Here is a 22,158-nt window from a genome sequence, read left to right as displayed (position 1 = left end):
TAGCGACAGTCATTTATTTTGTTGCCGACTCACTGGCAATTTAAGTGCCATGTCTGCATAATAATGTATATGACAATGAGGGTATCCTGACTGGTGGAATGTTGCTAGATGGCATTAACATCGTGAGGTCTGTTTGATGTTACATTCTTGTTTGAGATTGGCTCATTAAAGCGCTTACAGACGCATTCATCAATGATTATTTCAATGTAATTAATAGTGTGAATAATGGAGCCGTTATGTGGTTTATTATGTACCCGAATATGACTGGGCAATACCAAACTTTGTTCTAAAGGTCCTATTATTATTATTGACCTTTTATCAATGGTTCAATCAATTCGAGTTTTATTTTTTAATTTTTAGTTGCATTGTACTTATCTTCAATTAGATATTCAAATTTTAAATGTAATGTAATTTTATAACAAAGCGTAGAGAGAAGGAGCGAAAATGGTTTCGCTCTGGGAGCGGTAACCCTCCTGGTCCAATTGTGTAATGAAATTAAGGGCATTGGGACCTAATACTTCAAATAAACCTTACCTTATCCTAAACTAATCGTTTGTATGTGTTTGTGGATGTATATGTCTTTATTATGGTGAAGCCATTACAGAATCCGGAAATACTTTGCAATAATGACAAAAAATATTTGTAGCAAAAGTGATCAAACCCTTGTTCATCAATATCTTTTCTTCTGAAATAGTTTCTATAATGCGGACATTCAGGTTTGGCGTAGACTGTCGTGGGTAGGTACGACGCCTCATGTTTGGTTTCGTTTACAAAAAATATAAAAGCTTATTATAATTCATACTTTAGAAACGCAAAAATGTGTAGTGTGTGTGTGTGTGTGTGTGTGTGTGTGTGTGTGTGATGTGTGTGTTTTTAGGTGGTAGGACCTTGTGCAAGGTCCACCCGGATTGCTACCACCATCTTGCTCGCTAATCCTACCGTGAAGCAGCAGTGCTTTTGTCTAGAACATGTCAAAACATACCTCGTATGGAAAATACAATACAATGGGCGAAACGATAGAAATACAATATTCAAAACTTTACATTTGAAATCTTTAAGAAATAATATTTTGAAGTCTTTAATTTACTCTAATAAAATAAATAAATAAACTTTGATTTTTAACCCCCGACCCAAAAAGAGGGGTGTTATAAGTTTGACCGCTATGTGTGTCTATGTGTGTATGTCTGTCTGTCTGTCTGTGTCACCGTAGCTCTTAAACGGGTGGACCGTTTTTTTATTTGAAAGCAGGTTTTTTAGCGATGGTTCTTAGACATGTTTTATCAAAATCGGTTCAGCCGTTTTTAAGATATTGAACTTTGAAGTGACAAAGTCGGGGTTTTCTAACTTTTTGCTGGTTATTTCTATGTTTTTTGTATGTATGTAGAAGGTAACTTCTGAAATTAATGACCCGGGTACATAATTATTATTATCCTGTGAAATTGCGATTCTCATGAGACTTAGACGAAGTAGCTTGAAACAACTAGTTAATTAACAAAAAAGTTAAAGATACACCTAACGAATTTGAACTAAGAAACTGAAAGCTAATTTGAAATATATGCCTACACGATGAAACACTTACATTAAAGCAAAGATTTACCCAATTGAGAAGGAAGCGCCCTTTTCGTCTATACTTGTTGAAACTTTCTGAAACACTACATTAATCTTTCGTATTTTCTACGGAGTTCTACCCAACCCACCTATTTCCACTGTTTGGTTCCAATTTTCATTAAGCAAACAGCACCCACGTGCAACAATGTCTACTTCATTGAAGACGTCTCATAACGTTAAATTTAACTTTAATACAGAAATTATAAAATGTATAGAAATTAAGAAGTCCAATACCGTGATGTCATCGTCAACATACATTACTATACCTGGCATAGTGACTGTGTTGCTTCCGTTGTTGTGGCTGAAATGTGATACTGAAGAATGACATAAGTAAATATACTCTAAATGACTTATCAATACTAATCTTTTCACAAATAATACGTATAATATTTTTGGATACAAAAAGATTTTTAACAAATTAACCTCCAGTAGGTATTATTTCATGATTTGATACGTTTCGATATTAATGTTGGAAAAAATATCTATTTTGGTCGTAACACCCGTGTTTTTCTGATCTGAACACCACAGCCAAGATATAACCTAGCTAGAAATATTTACTCTTATATCAACTGTTTCCGGAGTGTAATCATAAAAAAATCTTACTTCAAGATAATTAACTCGGAAAGTAGCCTTTAAATCTGGAGGTTCAAATCAGTGCCCCTCATCATCGTCATCATCATTTAAGAGCTGCACTCGTGTCGGTGTAGTAATTGCTACTTCTGCCAGCCTTTTGACTTCTTAATATGTATGACCCAGAGTTGATGTTCTTTCTAATTTCGGATGAAATAATTTAATCTCGATCTATTAACTCCAACCATTCACTTTGCTCCTCCCCTACCATAAAGCGGACGTGCAAGAGGCAAAGTAAAAAGACGTATTCAAAGTAACGTCTGAAAAAATAATTAACTAATCTCAATCAGTCTACTGGAAGCCACTAGAAAATAACAAACCTTTATTCCTTCACAGGTGGCGTGGATTCGCGCAGATGACCAGACAATCCTAACTCTACATACACGTCTGGTGACCCATAGCTCTCGGTACGCAGTCACCAATGACTCCCCTGGCTCCTGGCAGCTCCACATCAGGCCTCTGAAGGTTGAGGATCGGGGTTGCTACATGTGCCAGATCAACACCAGTACGATGAAGAAGCAAATCGGCTGTGTAGATGTATTAGGTGAGAGCATTTTTAATCGACTTCCGAAAAGGAGAAGATTTTTCATCATCATCTTCATCATTCCAGCCTATATACGTCCCACTGCTGGGCACAGGCCTCCTCTCAGAACAGGAGGGCTTGGGCCATAGAGATTTTTAATTCGATTGTATTTGTTTTTATTTGTATTAACTCAGAACTTTTTCTAGCTAGAGATTTTGGTGTTATTTAATTTTGAACATGAAACCGTCACTACCGTGGGACTCACTCGTATTAAATGATATTGTACCGGATAACTGACGCCTTAAATCGAGTTTAGCTTTATACTCGTACACTGCGCGTGTTGCAGCAAATTAACCCGAAACATGTCGAGCTAAACTCGATTTAAGACGTGTGATTTTACCAATTTCAAGTCGGTGCCTCAACACAAGCCAGCAGGAGTGAACATATATTTACCCATCTTACCTACCTAGTCTCTAATGGGCTTCTATCACCTGCTGGGTCGTGTTGAAGTACCTATCGACTTCCAACTAGTAAAAATATGATCCTCGTGGACAAAAAGTTATCAAATTTGGTAAGAAATAACGCCTAGTAAAATACGAGTAAAAATTCGAAAGTTTAGTTGTTAAGACGCATCCTCAGAAATTAAATGAAGAGACTATAGTGATAAAAATTAGATCAGTAGTTTCTTACTTAAACAATGTAACCAGTGAGCCAACAAGTCGAACAAAGAAGAACGAAGTTGAATAAAGTTTTTAATACTGAAAATACTAAAACGTGGCAGGATAGCCGAAGGCAGAGTCCATTTTTGTATTCTTTTCGGTTTCTCGTGGACACAGTTGTAGACATCCTTTGTGCAATAACATTCATAACTTACCAGAGGTGACTTTAAATTATTCTTTGCTAGCTTTTACCTGTGGTTTTGCTTGCGTGAACTATTAGATGCGGTAGTTGATTTAAAATTCCGAGATTGTTAAATTCCCACGAGATAATTTTAAAATTTATTTACATTACATAAAAATATCACTGCAAAATATCAACTATAGCGATTAAAGATTTTGGGATTTTATATGCGTATTCTGTATATTACGATCTTCAGAAATTATTGGGACAAAAATCAGCTTATTTATCCCCGTACCCGTACATACTTTGATGTCTCTAAACAAAGGAGTTAAAATTTGTAGGATTTTTCATGAATTCCGTTGATTATGTCGAGATACAAACTATCAAACACAATTAAAGACACACTCATAAACTTTCAAATTCATGTTATTACTTAGTATGAGTACTTGACATAATTCAATATTTTTCTCAAATTTATAGTGTCTATCATCCATTCTATGATTCCCAAATACGTAGATATAATTTTAACTTTTGGAACTAGGGGAAATATTTCAAGAAACAAATAAACAAAGAAGTCCTTTTAAAAATATTGCTTGCAGACTTTAAAGCTAGCATTCATTTTCCAAAATAGTCTGAATTTTTTATCCCTCGCTCACTCCGTTGTCCACTTCGCGGGGCCCTTTAGTTAGGTATTTCAACCCACTATTCCAGATTCATACGACATCCTTGTCGGTCCACTCCCACTTAAGCTTAGCCTTCTTGGCACAAAGAAATTATGCGGGTTTTATCAAGAGTAAAAAGGGTAGTGTCGGACACGGAATTTGGGCTCATGTTCAGTTAGTAACACGCTGAACGTGGCATCTTTACGCGAGAGGTGACAGATTCTCACTTGTATGTAAATACCTGACGGTTAATTAACATTTTTGGAATGGGATACCTCGTTTGTAACGCGTAGAAATACCAAAAGATATGTTTAATTTCTCGCTATGTAGATGACTTTTTTGACAGTTAAAGAAAAATACGTACTGAGTAAGAAATCGAAAAAGATGTGACACGAAAAGTGTTGCTCCCTTTTCAAATTGAGTCCAAATTTGGATGTAGGTCACTATTAATTTTTATTTGTTATCACTTTAAGGATCATCATCATCTCGGCTCACATACCTACGTCCCACTACCGGGCACAAGCCTCATATCACAATAAGTGGCTGTAGTTACCACGCGGGCCCATCGCGAATGGGGAACTTCACACACACCATTGAATTACTTCGCAGGTGCATGCAGGTTTCCTTACGATGCTTTCCTTCACCGTAAATCTCGTGGTTAATTTCAAATGTGATTTCACACAAGGATTTGCACATGGAATACAGATATTTCATCACTACTTTGAAAAAATCTCGCATCTGAAATCAATATGTCAATAGGTATTATCGATTTTAAGGTACGAGTTTTTTTAAAGTAGGTAGTGACGACTGACGATTTGTCACCAAAATAAAACAGCAGAAAATGTTATACCTGTAATACATAGACTTGACTGTACCAGTCGAGTCTAATGTAAAACTTAATCCTGTAGGTAGTAATTTTCGTCCAGACTCACTATATAAAAAGGAATATTCATAATCGAAATAAATTAAGTCAGTCTAGACTCTAAAGTCTAGTGCTGTAATTCAGAGAAACGATCCTATTATATAGTAGGATCATTATAATTACACTACTGTTTCAAAGGTAGGTACTAGATTAAGGTTAACAATATCTTTAACTTTCTCATTACCTATGCCATTCATTCTCTACTTGCACTTTGCGTTAATTTAGGCTGAGATTTACTTTCATTTTTAGGGTTCCGGAGCCAAAATGGCAAAAACGTAACCCTTATAGTTTCGCCATGTCTGTCTGTCTGTCCGTCCGCGGCTTTGCTCAGAGACTATCAATGCTAGAAAGCTGTAATTTTGCACGGATATATATGTAAACTATGCCGAGTACAAAAAATTAAAAAAATTTTAGACGTAAAATGTGATTTTTTTTCTCATCTAACCCTATAGTGTGGGGTATCGTTGGATAGGTCTTTTAATTAGGGGGTTGCTAAAACGATTTTTCGATTCAGTGATTTGTTTGCGAAATATTCAACTGTAAAGTGCAATTTTCATTAAAATCGAGCGTCCCCCCCTGGTGGAAAAATTTGAAAAAATCAGGATGGTAGTAAGTATATCAAACTTTCAAGGAAAACTATAACGGCTAAGTTTGCTTGAGAATTATTAGTAGTTTATGAGTAAATAGCAGCCTAAGGTATAAAATATACCTAAACTTGGAAGATTCCGTATAAAATACGAAATCCTTAGAAAAATATTACTTAATTTTTCCGTAATGGCTACGGAACCCTATTTTGGGCGTGTCCGACACGCTCTTGGCCGGTTTTTTATAACAGAGTTCCGGTGCCTACATTCCGGCTTCATTTTTTAAACCTTTAGCCGAATCAGTATTTTCTCTAAACTTAGTAGGGGCGGTAGATTCCCGCACATCGCGTTAATGAGGTCTTTGTGGACGCTCGGAGAAAATGCTGGTGTCTATATTAAACGATTTATATGCCAGTTCGTTTGGTATGTAATAGGATAACGCTGAATTGCAAATATATTTTCTTTAGTAAGACATTTAATATGAAGCCGTGCGCGTAAAATATAGAAAGTATTAAAACTTAAGAAAAACCGGCCAAGAGCGTGTCGGACACGCCCAAAATAGGGTTCCGTAGCCATTACAAAAAAATTAAGTAATATTTTTCTAAGAATTTCGTATTTTATACGGAATCTTCCAAGTTTAGGCTTACCTTAGGCTGCTATTTAGTCATAAACTTCTAATAATTCGCAAGCAAACTTAGCCGTTATAGTTTTCCTTGAAAGTTTGATATACTTACTACCATCCTGATTTTTTTCAAATTTTTCTACCCACCGGTTTAGATTTTAGAGGGGGGGAGACGCTCGATTTTAATGAAAATTAAGTTGAATATTTCGCAAACAGATCACTGAATCGAAAAATCGTTTTAGCAACCCCCTAATGGTTTTAAAAGACCTATCCAACGATACCCCACACTATAGGGTTTGGGAGGTACCCCAAAAAAAATTTTTTTTTTAATTTTTAATTGTACCATTTTGTCGGCATACTTTACTTATATATCTGTGCAAAATCACAGTTTTCTAGCATTGATAGTCCCTGAGCAAAACCGCGGACGGACAGACAGACAGACAGACAGACTATAAGGGTTCCGTTTTTGCCATTTTGGCTCCGGAACCCTAAAAAAAGGGAAAAACGTAAAAAAAAATCAAAAATTTTGCCTTAATTACCTACATGAACGAAAGGGATTAATTTCTTACCCTGTTGTTAATTTAAACTATAAATAATTACCGGTTTGATCATTTATATGTAACTAAAAATGTCAAATAAGTTAGTCTTTTATTTGTATTCTGTTTTTATTCTCGTTTGTGATAATTTACACTTTGTAAATTGTCGTTTTCTCTTGAAGAGACTCGGAGTCACACAACGAGCGATGGAGAGAGCCTTACTCGGAGTTTCTTTGCGCGACAGAATCAGGGATAAAGAAATTCGCCGAATAAATGAACTCAGTGACATAGTTCGAAGAATATGCTAGTTAAAGAGGTACTGGGCGAGTTAACGCCGTAGAACAGAAAACCGTTGTTAAGGGAGAAAGACACTCGAGTGGCGACCACGAACCGGAAGATGAAGCGTTGACCACCCTCTTGGTGGACCGACAATATCGCGAGAGTTGCGCGCAACCGGTGGATGCAAGTAGCGAGTTTTCGTTCATGTGGCGTTCTTTGAGAATGCCCTTGTTCAACGTCCACTATTTAACAAAGGCCTTCCCTATGCCTTCCGACTTATAATTAAATTGTGATTTAGGCATTAGATTTGTCGCTTTAATGATTTGTTTTAATTTGTTATCACGAACAATTAGGTAGTTACAAATATTAATATCACCATCAAAACTTTGCAAGTAAGATGAAACACGGCAATACAGTAAGTACAATACACTGATTCTTTCCTGAACACACAGAAAACTCAGGTAATATAATGATTTCCCCAGGTAAGCAATAGGCAATCTTATATTCTTAAAGCTAAAGTAAACTCGATTGCATTACAGCTGATTGTGGCAGCGTGCCCTAAATGGGCATATCATGGACGTAGATATAAGCAGGATCGGGCATTGTATTGTAAAAACAAGCACCGACAGAGCTTTCCGAGAAGAGTGGTTCTTTGTATCACTTGTGTCCTTTTTATTGACTGAGTATAGGGTTATTGTATTAGTACGGAAGAAGCGGTGTTAACGTCAGTTGAACCCTTCATGCAGCCGTAAATGAAGACCACGATATCATCTCAGGAATTTTTCTTGTGTATATCTATTTGAAGGGTCCACGGAAAGAACGTGTCTAGTCACCTAAGCAAGTTTTTGGGTTATAGCGGTTTGAAAGTTAGTCATCACGAACAATTACTATGGTTGCCATTTATTTGAAAGATCAAAAAATAGATTTTTTATTGTTTAGATTATTTTTATTTAATTCATACTTTGTGAGCTCTAGATTTTGGCATTAAAATCTCAGTTTCAAAAAAAGTGACTAGATATGTTCTTTCCGTGGACCCTTCATTTGTTCTTAATAGATATTTGTGGTTAAATTTTTTATGAATAACTTTGTACTGTTGGAAGCTAAAGAGCCGTGGTGGCCTAGTGGTTTAGCTCCCTTAAGAAATTCAAACCCGGGCTCGAGTCTCTGAGTTTTCGAAAGTCAAGTGCGAAATCACATTCAAAATTTACTACAACCATTTCAAGGAAAGCTGGCCTGCGAAACAATTCAAAAGAGTGTGTAAAGTTTCCAATCCGCACGCCCTATACCTCTCATTCTCTGCCCAGCAGTATAGACTCGGATGATAATACCAAGAGGGGTGGCCCAGACTTGGTTTATCTGCCGTGAGTTTAGTCAATAAAGTCCTATCTAAATAGTTTCATAGTAAATCTTTCGCGTTCAGGTTGGGTTACAACTATGGGTCACGTAGCACTATGGGCGCGCACTCACGTCCCGTTCTGCATCGAATGTTTTGTGCGAGGGTGATTTACCGCGCGCACACTTTGTCCGTGAGGCTTGAGGTGCCCAAGGCATAGTCTTCCCGCAGCTTTTACCTACATTGTTCTGTTTGCAATGGCAAATTCCTCTGCTTCTGACAGTTGTTATTGATGGCGGAATGTTTTGCGTTCTAACCTTTTGTGTGGACACTTTCGGCTGGCGCTGAATGGCGCTATTTTTACAATTCAATTGCTGTTTTGGTATGTTGGGTACAAACGTTTTCTTTTGTGATTTGTACCCTACCTGCTTCATTTCCTGGTGTTGATTGTTGATCATGTGCTTATTTCAATTTAACGTTTTTCTTTTGTTTCTTGTTTTGAATGATAAAAACAATACTTTTTCAGTAGACGTTATCTTTTCCTACTTTTCTTTGGCAGTTATATGAATGTCAACATGATATATATGCAGGTGTTTATCTTTACGAGCTGATGCCCGCGATTCTGTCCACTAAGAATTCGTTTATTGATACTTTGCGAAAACTATGCAATTTTCCGGGATAAATAATGATATAGAATATAATGATATGGGAATGAAAAGAGTCCCAAACTGTCACGTACCAAATCGGGTCAGCAATTTAATTATGAAGAGGTAACATACAAACAGACAGAGTTATTTAAGCATTTATAATACATATTAGTATGGATTATTTGTTATTATTAAGGCCATAGAAACTGAAAATTTCAGTGACCGTTTGGAAAAGAAAGAAAGTATTTCATTTACAGTCCGAAAAGTAACTACGACTAAACAGAAAAAAAAACAATAGTAATACACCTATTTAATATTATTTATACATTTCTACACCGTAATGGTGGTAACACTACCCTTACCCGAAAAATGGTCTCCACTCAGCATGTGTTGCTACACGATCGGTGCATTTGATGACACCCTTTGGGTACCACCTTTAAAATGAGTATAAAATAAAACACGTAAAAGTTGTGCTTACACGGGCATTTATTAAAATTTATCACGAATCACAGTCATTCAATTAGGTACAAAGCCCGGCCGGGATTTAACTTGCAATATTTATTAAAGATCCATATCGCAAGATTTATGTTAAATTTTTACCCACGAGGGAAAAATACGAATATAAGTAACATTGCCAGTGAAAATTTATTCCCTTAGCACCGTATTACAAGGTAGCTTTCGGTGCATAAATTATATACCTACGGTTAGGGATCCCCATTCAACTTTTATGAAGTAGGTACATGGATGTCTTCCGTTAGGGGAATTAAAGTAACTTAACCACTTGCTTAAATACTTTATTACTTTAACATCCGCGGTGCGCAGTAGTACGTATTTTGGTATTATTTTGGTCACGCTGGCTTTGCTAGCTTACTGAACATATTTTGTAAAGTTGTTATCGACGTTGGTGCAAGGACTGCCAGGTTGAAGTGGAACTGAGCCGGCCACATCAGCCGAATTCATCCACTGCGGTGGGCTAAAAATGCCACAGAGTGGGTGCCACGGCTGAGGCCACGGATGGCATCGGCGGGGGCGGCCCAGTTGGAGATGCAGGACGACCTGAAGCCGTATTGCCTAACATTTCTGACTCTCGCAATCGCAATCAAATGACAGTTTTTAGGGTTCCGTACTCGAAACAAAAAAACTTTATTGTCCGTCCGTCCGTCTGTCAAGACCCTTTTTATCGGGAACGCGTGGAGGTATCAAGCTGAAATTGATATCGAATAATCAAATCTGCGGTTCCTTGAAGCCCTGAAAAAATCAAACTTCTAACAGCCTTATCATAAAAGGCTCCTTGAAGGCCTGATGCTAAAAACATCCATACTTATATACTATAACTATTATACATATCTATTATACATAACTATATGATATTAATATTATAAATGGAAATGTAACCTGTCCGTGTCTGTCTGTCTGACTTTCACGCAAACGCATCGAACGATCCTTTGATATATTGGTACAGAGATAGAATAGTTGGGAAAGAACATAGGCTATTTTTATCGCGAAAAAAGGCAAGGGTTGAATAGGGGGTGAAAGTTTATACGGGGAAGTTCGTCGCTGTCGAAGATAAACCATTTTGCATTTCGCACTTAAGAAGACATATAATCTAAAATTTGTTTGAGCTTGTTAAATTCGATCTGTTAGGTGAAATAGATGAAAGTTTATATGAAAGGTCGTCTTAACGAAGACAAGTCGATGAATCTTTCTTAAACTTGCATTTCCGCACGTGATTAGAAGTAAATAGATATTTTTTGCGGCTGCGTTTTTAAACTCTTCCTTTGAGGGAAATAGGGATGAAGTTTATATGGAAGATCATCATTGTTGAAGATATGTTATGGATTCTAATGAAACTGGCATTTGGGCACGTGATAAGAGATACATAGTTTATTCGCTTTTTTTTTTAATTCTTCGTGAGGGGTGCAATAAGGGGATGAAAGTTTATATGGAAGATCGTCATTGTCGAAGATAATCGGATGTTTTTATGAAACTTGGCATTTCGGCGTGAAACGGCACGACGCATGGCACGTTTTGAAAATTAGAAGGGATATAGCAGGGGGGATATGCAGGTTAGCAACAGTCAGACAGAATTTTAATTTTCAGATTTTGTGCTACTATAGAGCTCTTTATGCAAAATTCCAAGTCCAGGATAGCCGGTAGTACCCTATACTTTTCTGAAGGCGATTTACATGGAAACACCTTTTTAATGATGTAGCTTTTGATTGCCTTGACTTACCTTAAGATATGCACAGCTTTAGGGCTGACCTGAGTTGGGTTTCAATTTCAACTCCGATACTCCGCGGTTTCACCGAGATCAAGGGTCTTGACCGACAGACGGACGACGACAGCAAATGCTATAAGGGTTCCATTTCCTTTTGAGCTACGGAACTCTCAAAAGCATTTTGGCGCTTTCAAATTTTTACCTATTTATATTGAAAGGGTTTCTTAAGGAATTCCAAACAATACTGAGTATTTTATCGGAAATATGTATAGCTACGCTCCGTCTTCATTATACATCCTCCTCCTAACTTACATCGGAACGTAGGTGTCAGAGTCACTATGAAGAATTAGTACTTTTTTGATTGGCATATATATTTATGTCTAAAGCATGGATGATGAATGGACGGATGGAAGAAAATAAAAAGTTTTATACATGCTAAGTAGATTATTTCAGTAAAACGTTAGAAGTTTCTAATGTGCTTATTGGCAAAATAGGATCGCTAAATAAATAAATACTTCAAAGTTACATTCCAGGACGAAGTCGCCGGCAAAAAGCTAGTGATTCATAAACGTCTGTTAGCGCTAATCAGTCGATCAAGGCTCTGCTAAAGTTAGAGGACCGTAGACCCTCCTTTATCTCCTGCTAAGTCACAAAATGGCCGCCACAAGTTTGAACAGCTGACTTTGACAAGAGCAAAAAACCATACCGAAGATATTTATAGTGAAGGCAGGGCTACGCAAAGATTAAAAAAAAACAGGAAAATTTATTTTCAGGAATTTGTATTTAAAAATCCTCTAAATTAGCAACAATAAATTAACAATAAATATGAAAAAAAAATTAGGATGATTAACATAATTATGGCTTTTTGCACAACATAAACATGCGGATCGGAAATGGCGAGAAAACAAACATCTCGTTTTTTAATTTTTTTTCCTGCTAATTTGCTGTCACTGCTGTCATTTTTTTTTAAATTATCGATTAGGCCATTTTTTGTCTTTGATTTGTCAAGGTGGCCAACATAACGCATCTAATCCGTCTATCAGCAGCTCAACAACTAGCAGACTGCTAGCAAGCGTTTATGAATCATACTTCTTGACAACCGTCTAACAAGCTTAATCAGTCTGCTAAGTAACAGACCGATCAAACCTCAATTAAGGTTTTTTTATGAATAAGGCTGTAAGTCAACGCAATCAAAAGAGTCATTAAACAACATTGTTTCCATACAAATGTCAGTGTGCACTGAAAACCTATAGGGCACTTCCAATTGTCCTAGAAACTTGAAATTGGTTTGCAGTTAGCTATTATAACATAACTAACTAGAAAATTCTGAAAATCCTGATATTTTATGTCTGTCTGTAAATATTATTGACTAATTTAATCTGACCCCACACTGCGTACATTTTACTTAAGAGTAGGGCTATGCATACACTGGATGTATTAAATCACTCGGAAACATCGAGAAACATCTTCAAGACACGATTCCCGTTTACATACCTATAAATGTGCACTGAACCCTCGGTGCGCGAGTCCGACTCGCACTTGCCCGAATTTTTGTATGCGAAATCTGTCATTGAATGCGATCGCGAGCGCCAGAAATGTTAGGCAGCAAATACGGCCTCTGGTTGTATTTCTTAATCACTTCGCTTTAGATGGAGGAAGGAGGACATGGGGGGAAAAATGTAATGTTCAAAATCAGTTTTGTTTAGTTTAAAGTTAAAATGTCTGACAACAAAGAACCACAATTCATGTGTCAGTCTTCATTAAATAAGTAATTATTAGATAAGTAAGTATCCTACTAGTTGTCTCATCTTTTTTTCTTTTCACAGTTCCTCCCAACATAGTTGACGAAGGCACCAGCGGTGACATGGTGGCTAGAGAAGGACAGGACGTGAGTCTCTCCTGCATGGCTGAAGGCCGTCCACTCCCGCGCATCCTGTGGCGGAGGGAAGACGGCACGAATATACAACTGAGGGACGAGACCGGGGAACTGCACAAAGGTAATTAATGGACTCATAAAACTAGAAAAAAAAACAAATTTAATAGATACCTTCCCTGAGCAAAATAAAAAACTAAATCAAGTACCTAATAGAACTATTAAGTACAACTAATATAGTTACATAGTAATAATTAGAGTATACTCGTAGATGTAGTGATAACACGAGTACTATAAGTGAATACGTAATAATGTAATCATTATTAAAAGTGATGGGTTAGAATTACACCTCTCCATTTCTTCCGCGGATGTCGTAAGAGGCGACAAAGGACATAGGTTGTATACCGTAGGCGACAGGCTAGCAACCTGTCACTATTGTACCGTTTTTGTCAAACTTTTAAACCTAAAATTGCTAAAAGTGGCTCCGTAGCGGTAACGTTTCGTGTGCTCTGCCTATATACCCCATTTGGGAATACAGGCGTGATGTTTGTGTGTACTCGTATTAAAAAATAAATAGTAGATATTATTTGCAAACAAACCTTTTCATATGTACGATAATTTTACCTAAATGCACAAATACGTCTTATCTTCTATGAATATAAAACCATTTTGTAGAGGAAGCACTAAGAATTAGGCCGAAACATGTCAACCTAAGAACTAATTAAGCTCTAAGTATAGAGACGTAAGTTATCCGTTTTATTTCATCTTCTATCTTGAGCTTTTTTAGTCTATAAGTATTCAGCTTCATGATTTGCATTAGGTACATAGAGTCGATAAAACAAAACAGACGGTTTTCTCAAAACATACAAAACCGTGTGCAGCCTCGCAAGCGATGCTTTAATTAATGTTTTATATGAATTTCAAACGTTGCGAACCAATTGTTACTATCTCACTAGAATATTTGGCGCATGAATATTCATCAAACAATTCTTTGCCAGACATCGCAACAGCGGTCGAAATTAGGGAAGCGGAAGTTTTTAATAAATGGCCGTGACAGTTCCGATTTACGGTAGCGCGCCGTTTTTGTACGCACTTCGCTGTTACTTTAATTTCTCTTCTGGCTCGAAGCTGCCTTCCCGAATGGATTATGCGACACCGACTTGCAGGACATGTTTCCCAACTGAGTCATCTATTTTCTATTAGGCCTTATTTACAGTAAGGTCCATATCTAGTAACTTAGTAAAGTAATATTCATTTGATTAGTTTCATTGATATGAAAAAGTTATTTTAATAGTCTTTTCTTCATTACTGTGTCATACTTTAATGGAAAGATTTGGTCGTATTGTTTTCATTAATACACCAGTGTTAAGACGGGGCAGGCACTATGTATAAAGTACTCTGTGACTATCACTATCAACATAATAATAAAATTGTATCTACTTCTGTAAATTTAACTAAATAATTAGATTAATTAAATGTTATTAAGATTAAAATATACTTAACCTTAATTTTAAACTAGAATTTGTACGTCACATAGTGACAAAAACATGTGAAACTCTCTTTCTTTCTTATCACAACATATTATGTACCAAGTTTTTATGCAAATAAATTATTTATGATTTATGATTTATGAACATACTATTATATATTTTAGAACGGATTGACATTGCCATATTAATCAATTGACAATGCCATATAAAGCCTACTCACCTTGAAGAACAGAGAACTTAGAGCTAAATCAATCAAACGTATAACATCGGTGCTCGCTGCTATGGTTCTCCAATGAACAACGTCAGCACACATGTACAGTGAAACATATGATAGCTCAAAGCTGGCGACTATTCAGAGTAATCCAACGTTTGTAGTGCAATTTGATCAACCGTATCGATTCTACTGTGGCGGAATTACGCAAATAAATTAAGTTTAGGAGGATTTATGTCACCCGCGGTCAGATTGATCTCTCTAACGGATGCCTGGCGCTGACGTTAAGCTTAAACGTCTTTATTTATAGCCTCATGACACAGACACTGCTCGTTTTTGGGCGCCAACTGTTACAACAAGTGTATCGTACTTTTAAATAAACATGTAGGCGTAAGGTGTTTTAAAAATGGATCCAAAGTAATTCCACTGCGACTCCAGAGTAAGCTCAAAGCTCTTGTGTGTGATTTCATCGACATTTTTAATTCAAAATGTACTTACCTTTGACGTCGCACACAAATATTGATCAATGTGTGAAAGGATAATTTGTCAAACATAATTAAAATCTTGAAAACATTTGCTAGTTTTCAGTCAAACTAATCTGGCCACCACCTGAAATATTCCAAATTAATATTAAAACATAAAAAAGATATATACATAATAGAAAAGATATTTATTAAATAATTCCAGGCTGTGATTTTATTAAGACTTTAAAGGGCCGGCAACGGACCATTGACTCTTCTTCAGTAGTTGTTACCTATGGGCGGTGGTGATAATTTCCCATCAGATGACCCGCTTGCTCGTTTGCCTCCCTCTCACAATAAAAAAATTTTAAACGCCCAGCTCAAGTTTTAAGACTCAAACTGGAAATTTTGCATGAGTTTTCTAGACAAGGAACAGAAATAACGACAAATTTTCTAGAACAATAACAATATCAAAGTGCTAAAAATAAATGCAATAAAAACTATATTTTTGTTTAAAAAAAAACCTGCGTCAGTCTGAGTATGTATTTTGGTCTCACTGTATTTTTAGTCGTTTAATTTAGCTGCCGGTAGATTATCAAGATCCCAGAGGTTATTGCATAATCTATAGCTATAAAATGGTAAGGGCCTGTTTCACCACTTGTCGACTAACTTTAAATGTCAGATAAAAGCAATGCCGTCTTTGTTTGTCCGAACAAAACAAACAGAGACGGCATCGCATGTGTCGACTAACTTTAAGTGACGGCACTTAAAGTTAGTCGACAAGTGGTGAAACAGGCCCTAAGTAACGTTACTGCATGATGGATGACTGATTGATAGACAGACAACGCACAGCGGATACTGATACCACTGCTACCACTAGAGCTAGATTTGTAATTAAGCAGATTTTTTTTTGAGGATCAAAGAAAGGAAGATTTTTTTTCCACGAGAGCGAAGCTTCGGGATGAAGCTAGTATTTAATTAAATTATGAACGATCAATGTGTACTACCTATTAATATTCTCGTTTTTTCCCACAGTGGATATGTTCATGGGTCCGAACCTGAATTTGACGAAGGTGGAGCGGCGGCAGATGGGCGCGTACCTATGTATTGCTTCCAACGATGTGCCGCCCTCCGTATCGAAACGTATCATGCTCAATGTTAATTGTAAGCATTTTCTTCATCACTTTATGAAAATTAATAACCGATTTTTACTACTTACTACCGAAGCATTTACTAGTTTGGTAGATACACTATAAGACTGTGATTAGAACAGAAAACCTATTGCGGCTTATTCCGCATGGGTCACAATATATTTTTCAAAGTTTTATTGGTGATCAGTGCCTTTTTACTGATTTTAAAGTGTAGGAATTTCCATGTTGACGTTATATAATGTTTTATACTCTATTTTTTATCATTTGTATACTTGAGCTTGACTTGGTATGAATTTTGTAATAAATAAAACATCTTACTTACTTCTTTATAAAAGATTCATAAAAAGTTGTAAAACATTTGTTTGTGTTGATTTTATTCCACTACAAAAGGACAAGTTTATTACAGTACAACCAGAATGTCGCTCGGTACAGTCAGTTTTCATCTTTTTCCTAATGATTTAAATTAGAAAAAAAAACGATCTTTTGTTTCGAGTATTAGCAAACTAAAGATGGTACCTATACCTACATATTAATGGCAGACTTGAGCTTAAAAAGCCTTTAAAAATCAAAACATTGTTTTAAATTGCGAAGACTAGAAACTCATAATAAACAAGAGATTATGTTGCTGCTGTACAATGTGCACATAATGCAGTATCCAATAAAACGGTGCACTATTTCCCAGTGCAGAAATGTCCATTAAGTTTGAAAATCATATTAAGCTTGAATAACAAAGCCGGACTATAATGGAATTCGACAGCGTTGCACGCTCCGGACTTACGCTAGTAACTCTTAAGTGTGTTTAAAATAAGTGGTTTGTTCACAGTTGCGCCTTCGATAGCCGTAGCAACAAAGGTAATCGGAGTGCCTACGGGGTCCCAAACTAGGTTGGAATGCTTCGTCGAAGCTTACCCGCAGGCTATCAACTATTGGCTCAAGAGCGGCGAGGAAATGATACTTTCGGGGTGAGTGTAAAGTATTTGGGACTAGTTTGAACCCAAGTTGTGGCCACGCCGCCGTTGAAATTTCTTGCGGATAGCCTTTGCTTAGGGCACACGAGTTCTGAACTGGTTTTAGTTTGGGATTGAGAGCTGTATAATAATATTTAAATTATAGGCAGGAATATGAGCGGTCTTTTGTGTTAATGAACTGCAACCTTTTTACAAGCTTTTATTTAGTTTCACCTGTCCCGTTGTCTGTCTGGCTGTCTGTCTGTAGTCAAATCTTGCAAGTCAAATTTGATCAACTTTCAGTTGGAATGCGTATGTAAATCGCGTGACAATGCAATAATCTAGTAGTGACATCCTGGTAGTCCAGCCAGGATCGTCTCCGCAGGACGGAACTCTTCATTAGTTAATAGCTACGACTTGAAATTTGGTATGCAAATGTAGTTTGGGTGACAATGCAAGTACAGTGAACAACAAGTACAGCAAAAAAAGCTTGTATTAAAAATGTATTTTTATGGTTAGGTTATTTTGTATAGCTAGTAGACGTGATTGTTGTGTACGTATAGTAGCGGAAAAGAAAGGTAAAAAAATGTTAGGTATTCGTTTCGTTGAAAAATACCTCCACAAAGTAACACCTTGAATCAATGCATTGTCTTTGAGTACCCTTGTTGCCTATGCAAGCTATGCTTGTAACCAACTTTAAAAAGGGTTTATTTTTTAAAGACGTATGGTGACAAATGTGTAAGTGTGTTACCCGGTGGTAAGTAAATACTATCATCCATGGTCATGACCATGCTCAGTTTCGTCAGTATAAAGGTCTTAAATACAATGCGTCATGTACCAATAATTTCATTGGGTGTTTTCTCCACGCCGTATTACAACAGCTAAATTACTAAATTCTTACGGGAATTCAAAAAAATTACATCATGATCTTTCCTAACGTTCTATGACTAACAGCCATACAAAATTTCATGTATCTAGAATAATCTGATGGCATTACAGGGGGCGACACAATCTGTCCGACGACAGAATATTTCCGTATCAATCGCGTATGACGCTGAACATCTCCCAGTTCCGGAGCGAAGACGCAGGGACGTATATCTGCGTGGCTACCAACACTATGGGTAAAGCTGAGGGCACCATCAGGCTTTATGGTAATACTCTAAACTATTATACACGTTTTAGATCTCTTCTTCGCATAACCCCCTAAGCAAAGGACTTCAGGGAGAGGAGGAGTTGCTTCGGAGGAAGTCAGCTGCTGATAAGGTGCCGAAAAAAATATATGTCGTGACATAGGAATCAAAATCAATAAATATTCCGTAATACCTGAAGACTAGAGTTCGCCTCCCACAGGTGGACTGACGACATCATGAGAGTTTCGGGCAATCGATAGTTGCAGGTGGCGATTTGGCGTTTATTGTGGCGTTGTAAGGGTGAACCCGTTGATCAATAGTGGACGTCTTCCGTCCGGTGGTAAATGATAATTCAAAATCAAAGTCAAAAACAAAAATATCTTTGTACAGTTTGAACAATAACCAGCACTTATGAACATTAAAGGATCTACCACCGGTTCGGAAAAACCCTCAATTGAGAACAAAACGGAAAAAAACTCAACGAGGTACTTTGTTTTTTGAAACTAAACTATCTAACTAATATTTTAACATAACCCTTAAATGTAGCGTGGTAAAAATTGATCAACTTAGACATTTCTGTCGAAAACCTTCATAAAATATTTGTGGAAAAAATTAAACCACAAAGATTCCTGGTTATTAAATATTAACAAGTCTAATTATGCTTTGTTCATTTTCCCTAATTAGATGTTATTTAAAGCGAAGTTTAGCTCTAGCAAAAAGTGGTGCGGATCAAGTAGCTTTTTCATATTTAAAAGTAACCTTTTAACCTATTTGTGTACAAACTGGGTTTCTACTGTTTACAATATTGTATATCTAAGGGGCTGTTTCACCATCCATTGATTAGTGTTAAATGGCGGTTAGGTGTGAAGGTGTGATGCCGTCTCTATTTGTTTTGTTCGAATAGACGGAGACGGCATCACATTTCACCGTCGGTTAACGCTAATCAATGGATGGTGAAACAGCCCCTAAGTCTAATTAATTAATCTACACTCACACCATTTTTAGGGTTCCGGAGCCAAAATGGCAAAAACGGAATCCTTATAAAGCCCTTGCGAAACTTCGCCATGTCTGTCCGTCTGTCTGTCTGTCTGTCTGTCTGTCTGTCTGTCAGCCCGTCCGTCCGCAACTTTGCTCAGGGACTATCAATGCTAGAAAGCTGTAATTTTGCACGGATATATATGTAAACTATGCCGACAAAATGGTACAATAAAAAATTAAAATTGGGTACTTCCCATAGACGTAAAGTGGGGGTGATTTTTTTTCTCTCATCCAACCCTATATTATGGGGTATCGTTGGATTGGTCTTTTAAAACCATTATGGGTTTGCTGAGACGATTTTTCGATTCAGTGATTTGTTTGCGAAATATTCAACTTTCAAGTGCAAATTTTCATTAAAATCGAGCGTCCCCCCCCCCCCTCTAAAATCGAAACCGGTGGGTGGAAAAATTTTGAAAAATTCAGGATGGTAGTAAGTATATCAAACTTTTAAGGAAAACTATAACGGCTAAGTTTGCTTGAGAATTATTAGTACTTTATGAGTAAATAGCAGCCTAAGGTATAAAATATACCTAAACTTGGAAGATTCCGTATAAAGTACGAAATCCTTAGAAAAATATGACTTAATTTTTTCTAATGGCTACCGGAACCCTATTTTGGCGTGTCCGACACGCTCTTGACCGGTTTTTTTATTATATGTAGAACACAATCCTATTATTATTGTCCTCTAAATTTATATAAATAAATTTAGCTTTTGTTAATTTGGGACTTTGATTGATTTCAATTACCTCTTGTTTGCTATTTTAAACCTTATTAACTTAATACTTTTGCATTTTTAAACAGAAATCAAAATCACGACGACAACAACGACGACGACAACAACGACAACCACTACAACGACAACAACAACCACAACGACGGCGCCGCCGACAACCACCGAGTACATGCCGCCGAGTAAGTTTTATAACCGTTTGCCGTTTGGTGTATACTACAACGCGGAGTGGCAAGGTCCGGGTCCCGGCACACCCCTTGTTTGGCAGGCGACCGGCTCCCGGCACGCTGTCAAAAACCCTTGAGTGGCAAGCGACCGGCTCCCGGTCGTTGGCGGGTGACGTATTTCACTAACAAATATAAACTGGTAGACCTATACATCTCGCTTGCTTATTCTTGCAGAATGCGTTCATAAATAACAAGTAGCAATTTATTAACGGCCGCGACCACACTACGGAAGAAATTTCGTTCTTATCGTTTACTCAAGTTTCACTGTGTGGCCGCTGCCGTGCGCTGTATTTTTGGAAACCTCGTATTTTTATTATTTGATATTGAAAGACATAAAAGGCTTTGTTTCGTAAATAAATAATATTTTACGAAATAAATCAGTGTTTCCTACAGGTAATTGTTTTATTTTTGTAATTATAGTTATTATTTAATACTGACTGAGAAAAAATTTTGTTATCAGATATCGTCCCCTTACGACCAAAATCGCTTAAAGTCACTTTTGGGCAAAACTGAGTTAAGTATATCGTTAGAATGTACTTTCCAAGATCTACATGCTGTTGAAACCCGTTTTACTGTACGATACTCCAATACCGAGTTACGTTTTTCTTAAGCTCACTTAAAGCCGATTTTTAAGAAAATCAACAGCCAAAACAACTACGCGTTGGTTAAACAGCATTTTTTTTTATTTTACAACAGCAAAAATATTTAATGTCAAACAAGCGATTTTGGAATGTTAAGATTTCAATAAAAATGCAATTTGAGTACTGCCTAAAAGTGCTAAATAATGTTAGTAGGTTTCGCCTGTTGAGCATTACTTTATATTATTTAATTATTGCAACAGCGAAAACAAACTAAATATAATATAGGCGATATTGCTTGTAACAATGTTTGCTTCGACCATAAGAAGCGCTACAGCCAAAATCGCTTAAGTATCGCTTAGACGTTTCGCGCTGTATTGTAAAGTAGTGTGCACTTTGTGTAGGCTAGCTTAGTCGGTTCGTACACGCTTGAAAGCACGATTCATAATAAGTAATTTTTAAAAACTTATTTAGGTAATTATAGATCTGTTCACTAACGAAAGTCTGCCCCTCCACATTCTATAATTGTAATTGTACCTAAACGTATCCGTACGACAAGTCTATGTGTGCGTAGCTCGAACTTGTCCTCGTGGCTTCAGTCGCAAGCGTACCGTCAGTCACGCACACTAAGACTAAGACAATGTGTAAGTACTTAAGAGGTTTTCTCGTGTACATTAATAATTAGCTGTGGAGGGGCGCGCCTTCGTGAGTGAACAGATCTATGTATAACAGCGATTCACTTGCCGTAATTTAACAGTGTTTTTCTTTCAGGTGACGATAAGGAGCATGGATATTCAGGTTTCGATGAACTAAATAAGCCGCGTATCCACTAGAGGCAGCCTCGGGCCGAGCGGCTGCCTCGCTCCGAGGCCGCGCAAGTGGAGACGCTGCCAAAGGCACGGCTCAGACTGAGGCTCC

The 22,158-nt window shown here is 37.0% G+C and overlaps 1 protein-coding gene across 1 annotated transcript in view; it reads left to right on the top strand.

Moving 5' to 3' along the window:
- LOC141427202 (uncharacterized) overlaps nt 1-22,158 on the top strand; it is a 39,128-nt gene that overhangs the window by 12,275 nt on the left and 4,695 nt on the right. The window contains exons 4-9 of the mRNA XM_074086428.1: nt 2,575-2,782; nt 13,231-13,401; nt 16,475-16,603; nt 17,414-17,552; nt 18,537-18,688; nt 20,507-20,617. Coding sequence (XP_073942529.1) covers nt 2,575-2,782; nt 13,231-13,401; nt 16,475-16,603; nt 17,414-17,552; nt 18,537-18,688; nt 20,507-20,617 — 910 coding nt within the window. The remainder of the gene's footprint in view (nt 1-2,574; nt 2,783-13,230; nt 13,402-16,474; nt 16,604-17,413; nt 17,553-18,536; nt 18,689-20,506; nt 20,618-22,158) is intronic.

Source organism: Choristoneura fumiferana, chromosome 4 (assembly GCF_025370935.1).
Source record: "Choristoneura fumiferana chromosome 4, NRCan_CFum_1, whole genome shotgun sequence".
NCBI classification, from domain to species: Eukaryota; Metazoa; Arthropoda; class Insecta; order Lepidoptera; family Tortricidae; genus Choristoneura; species Choristoneura fumiferana.
Note: the sequence above shows the minus strand (reverse complement) of the source record. Positions and strands in the feature narration are given on the sequence as shown.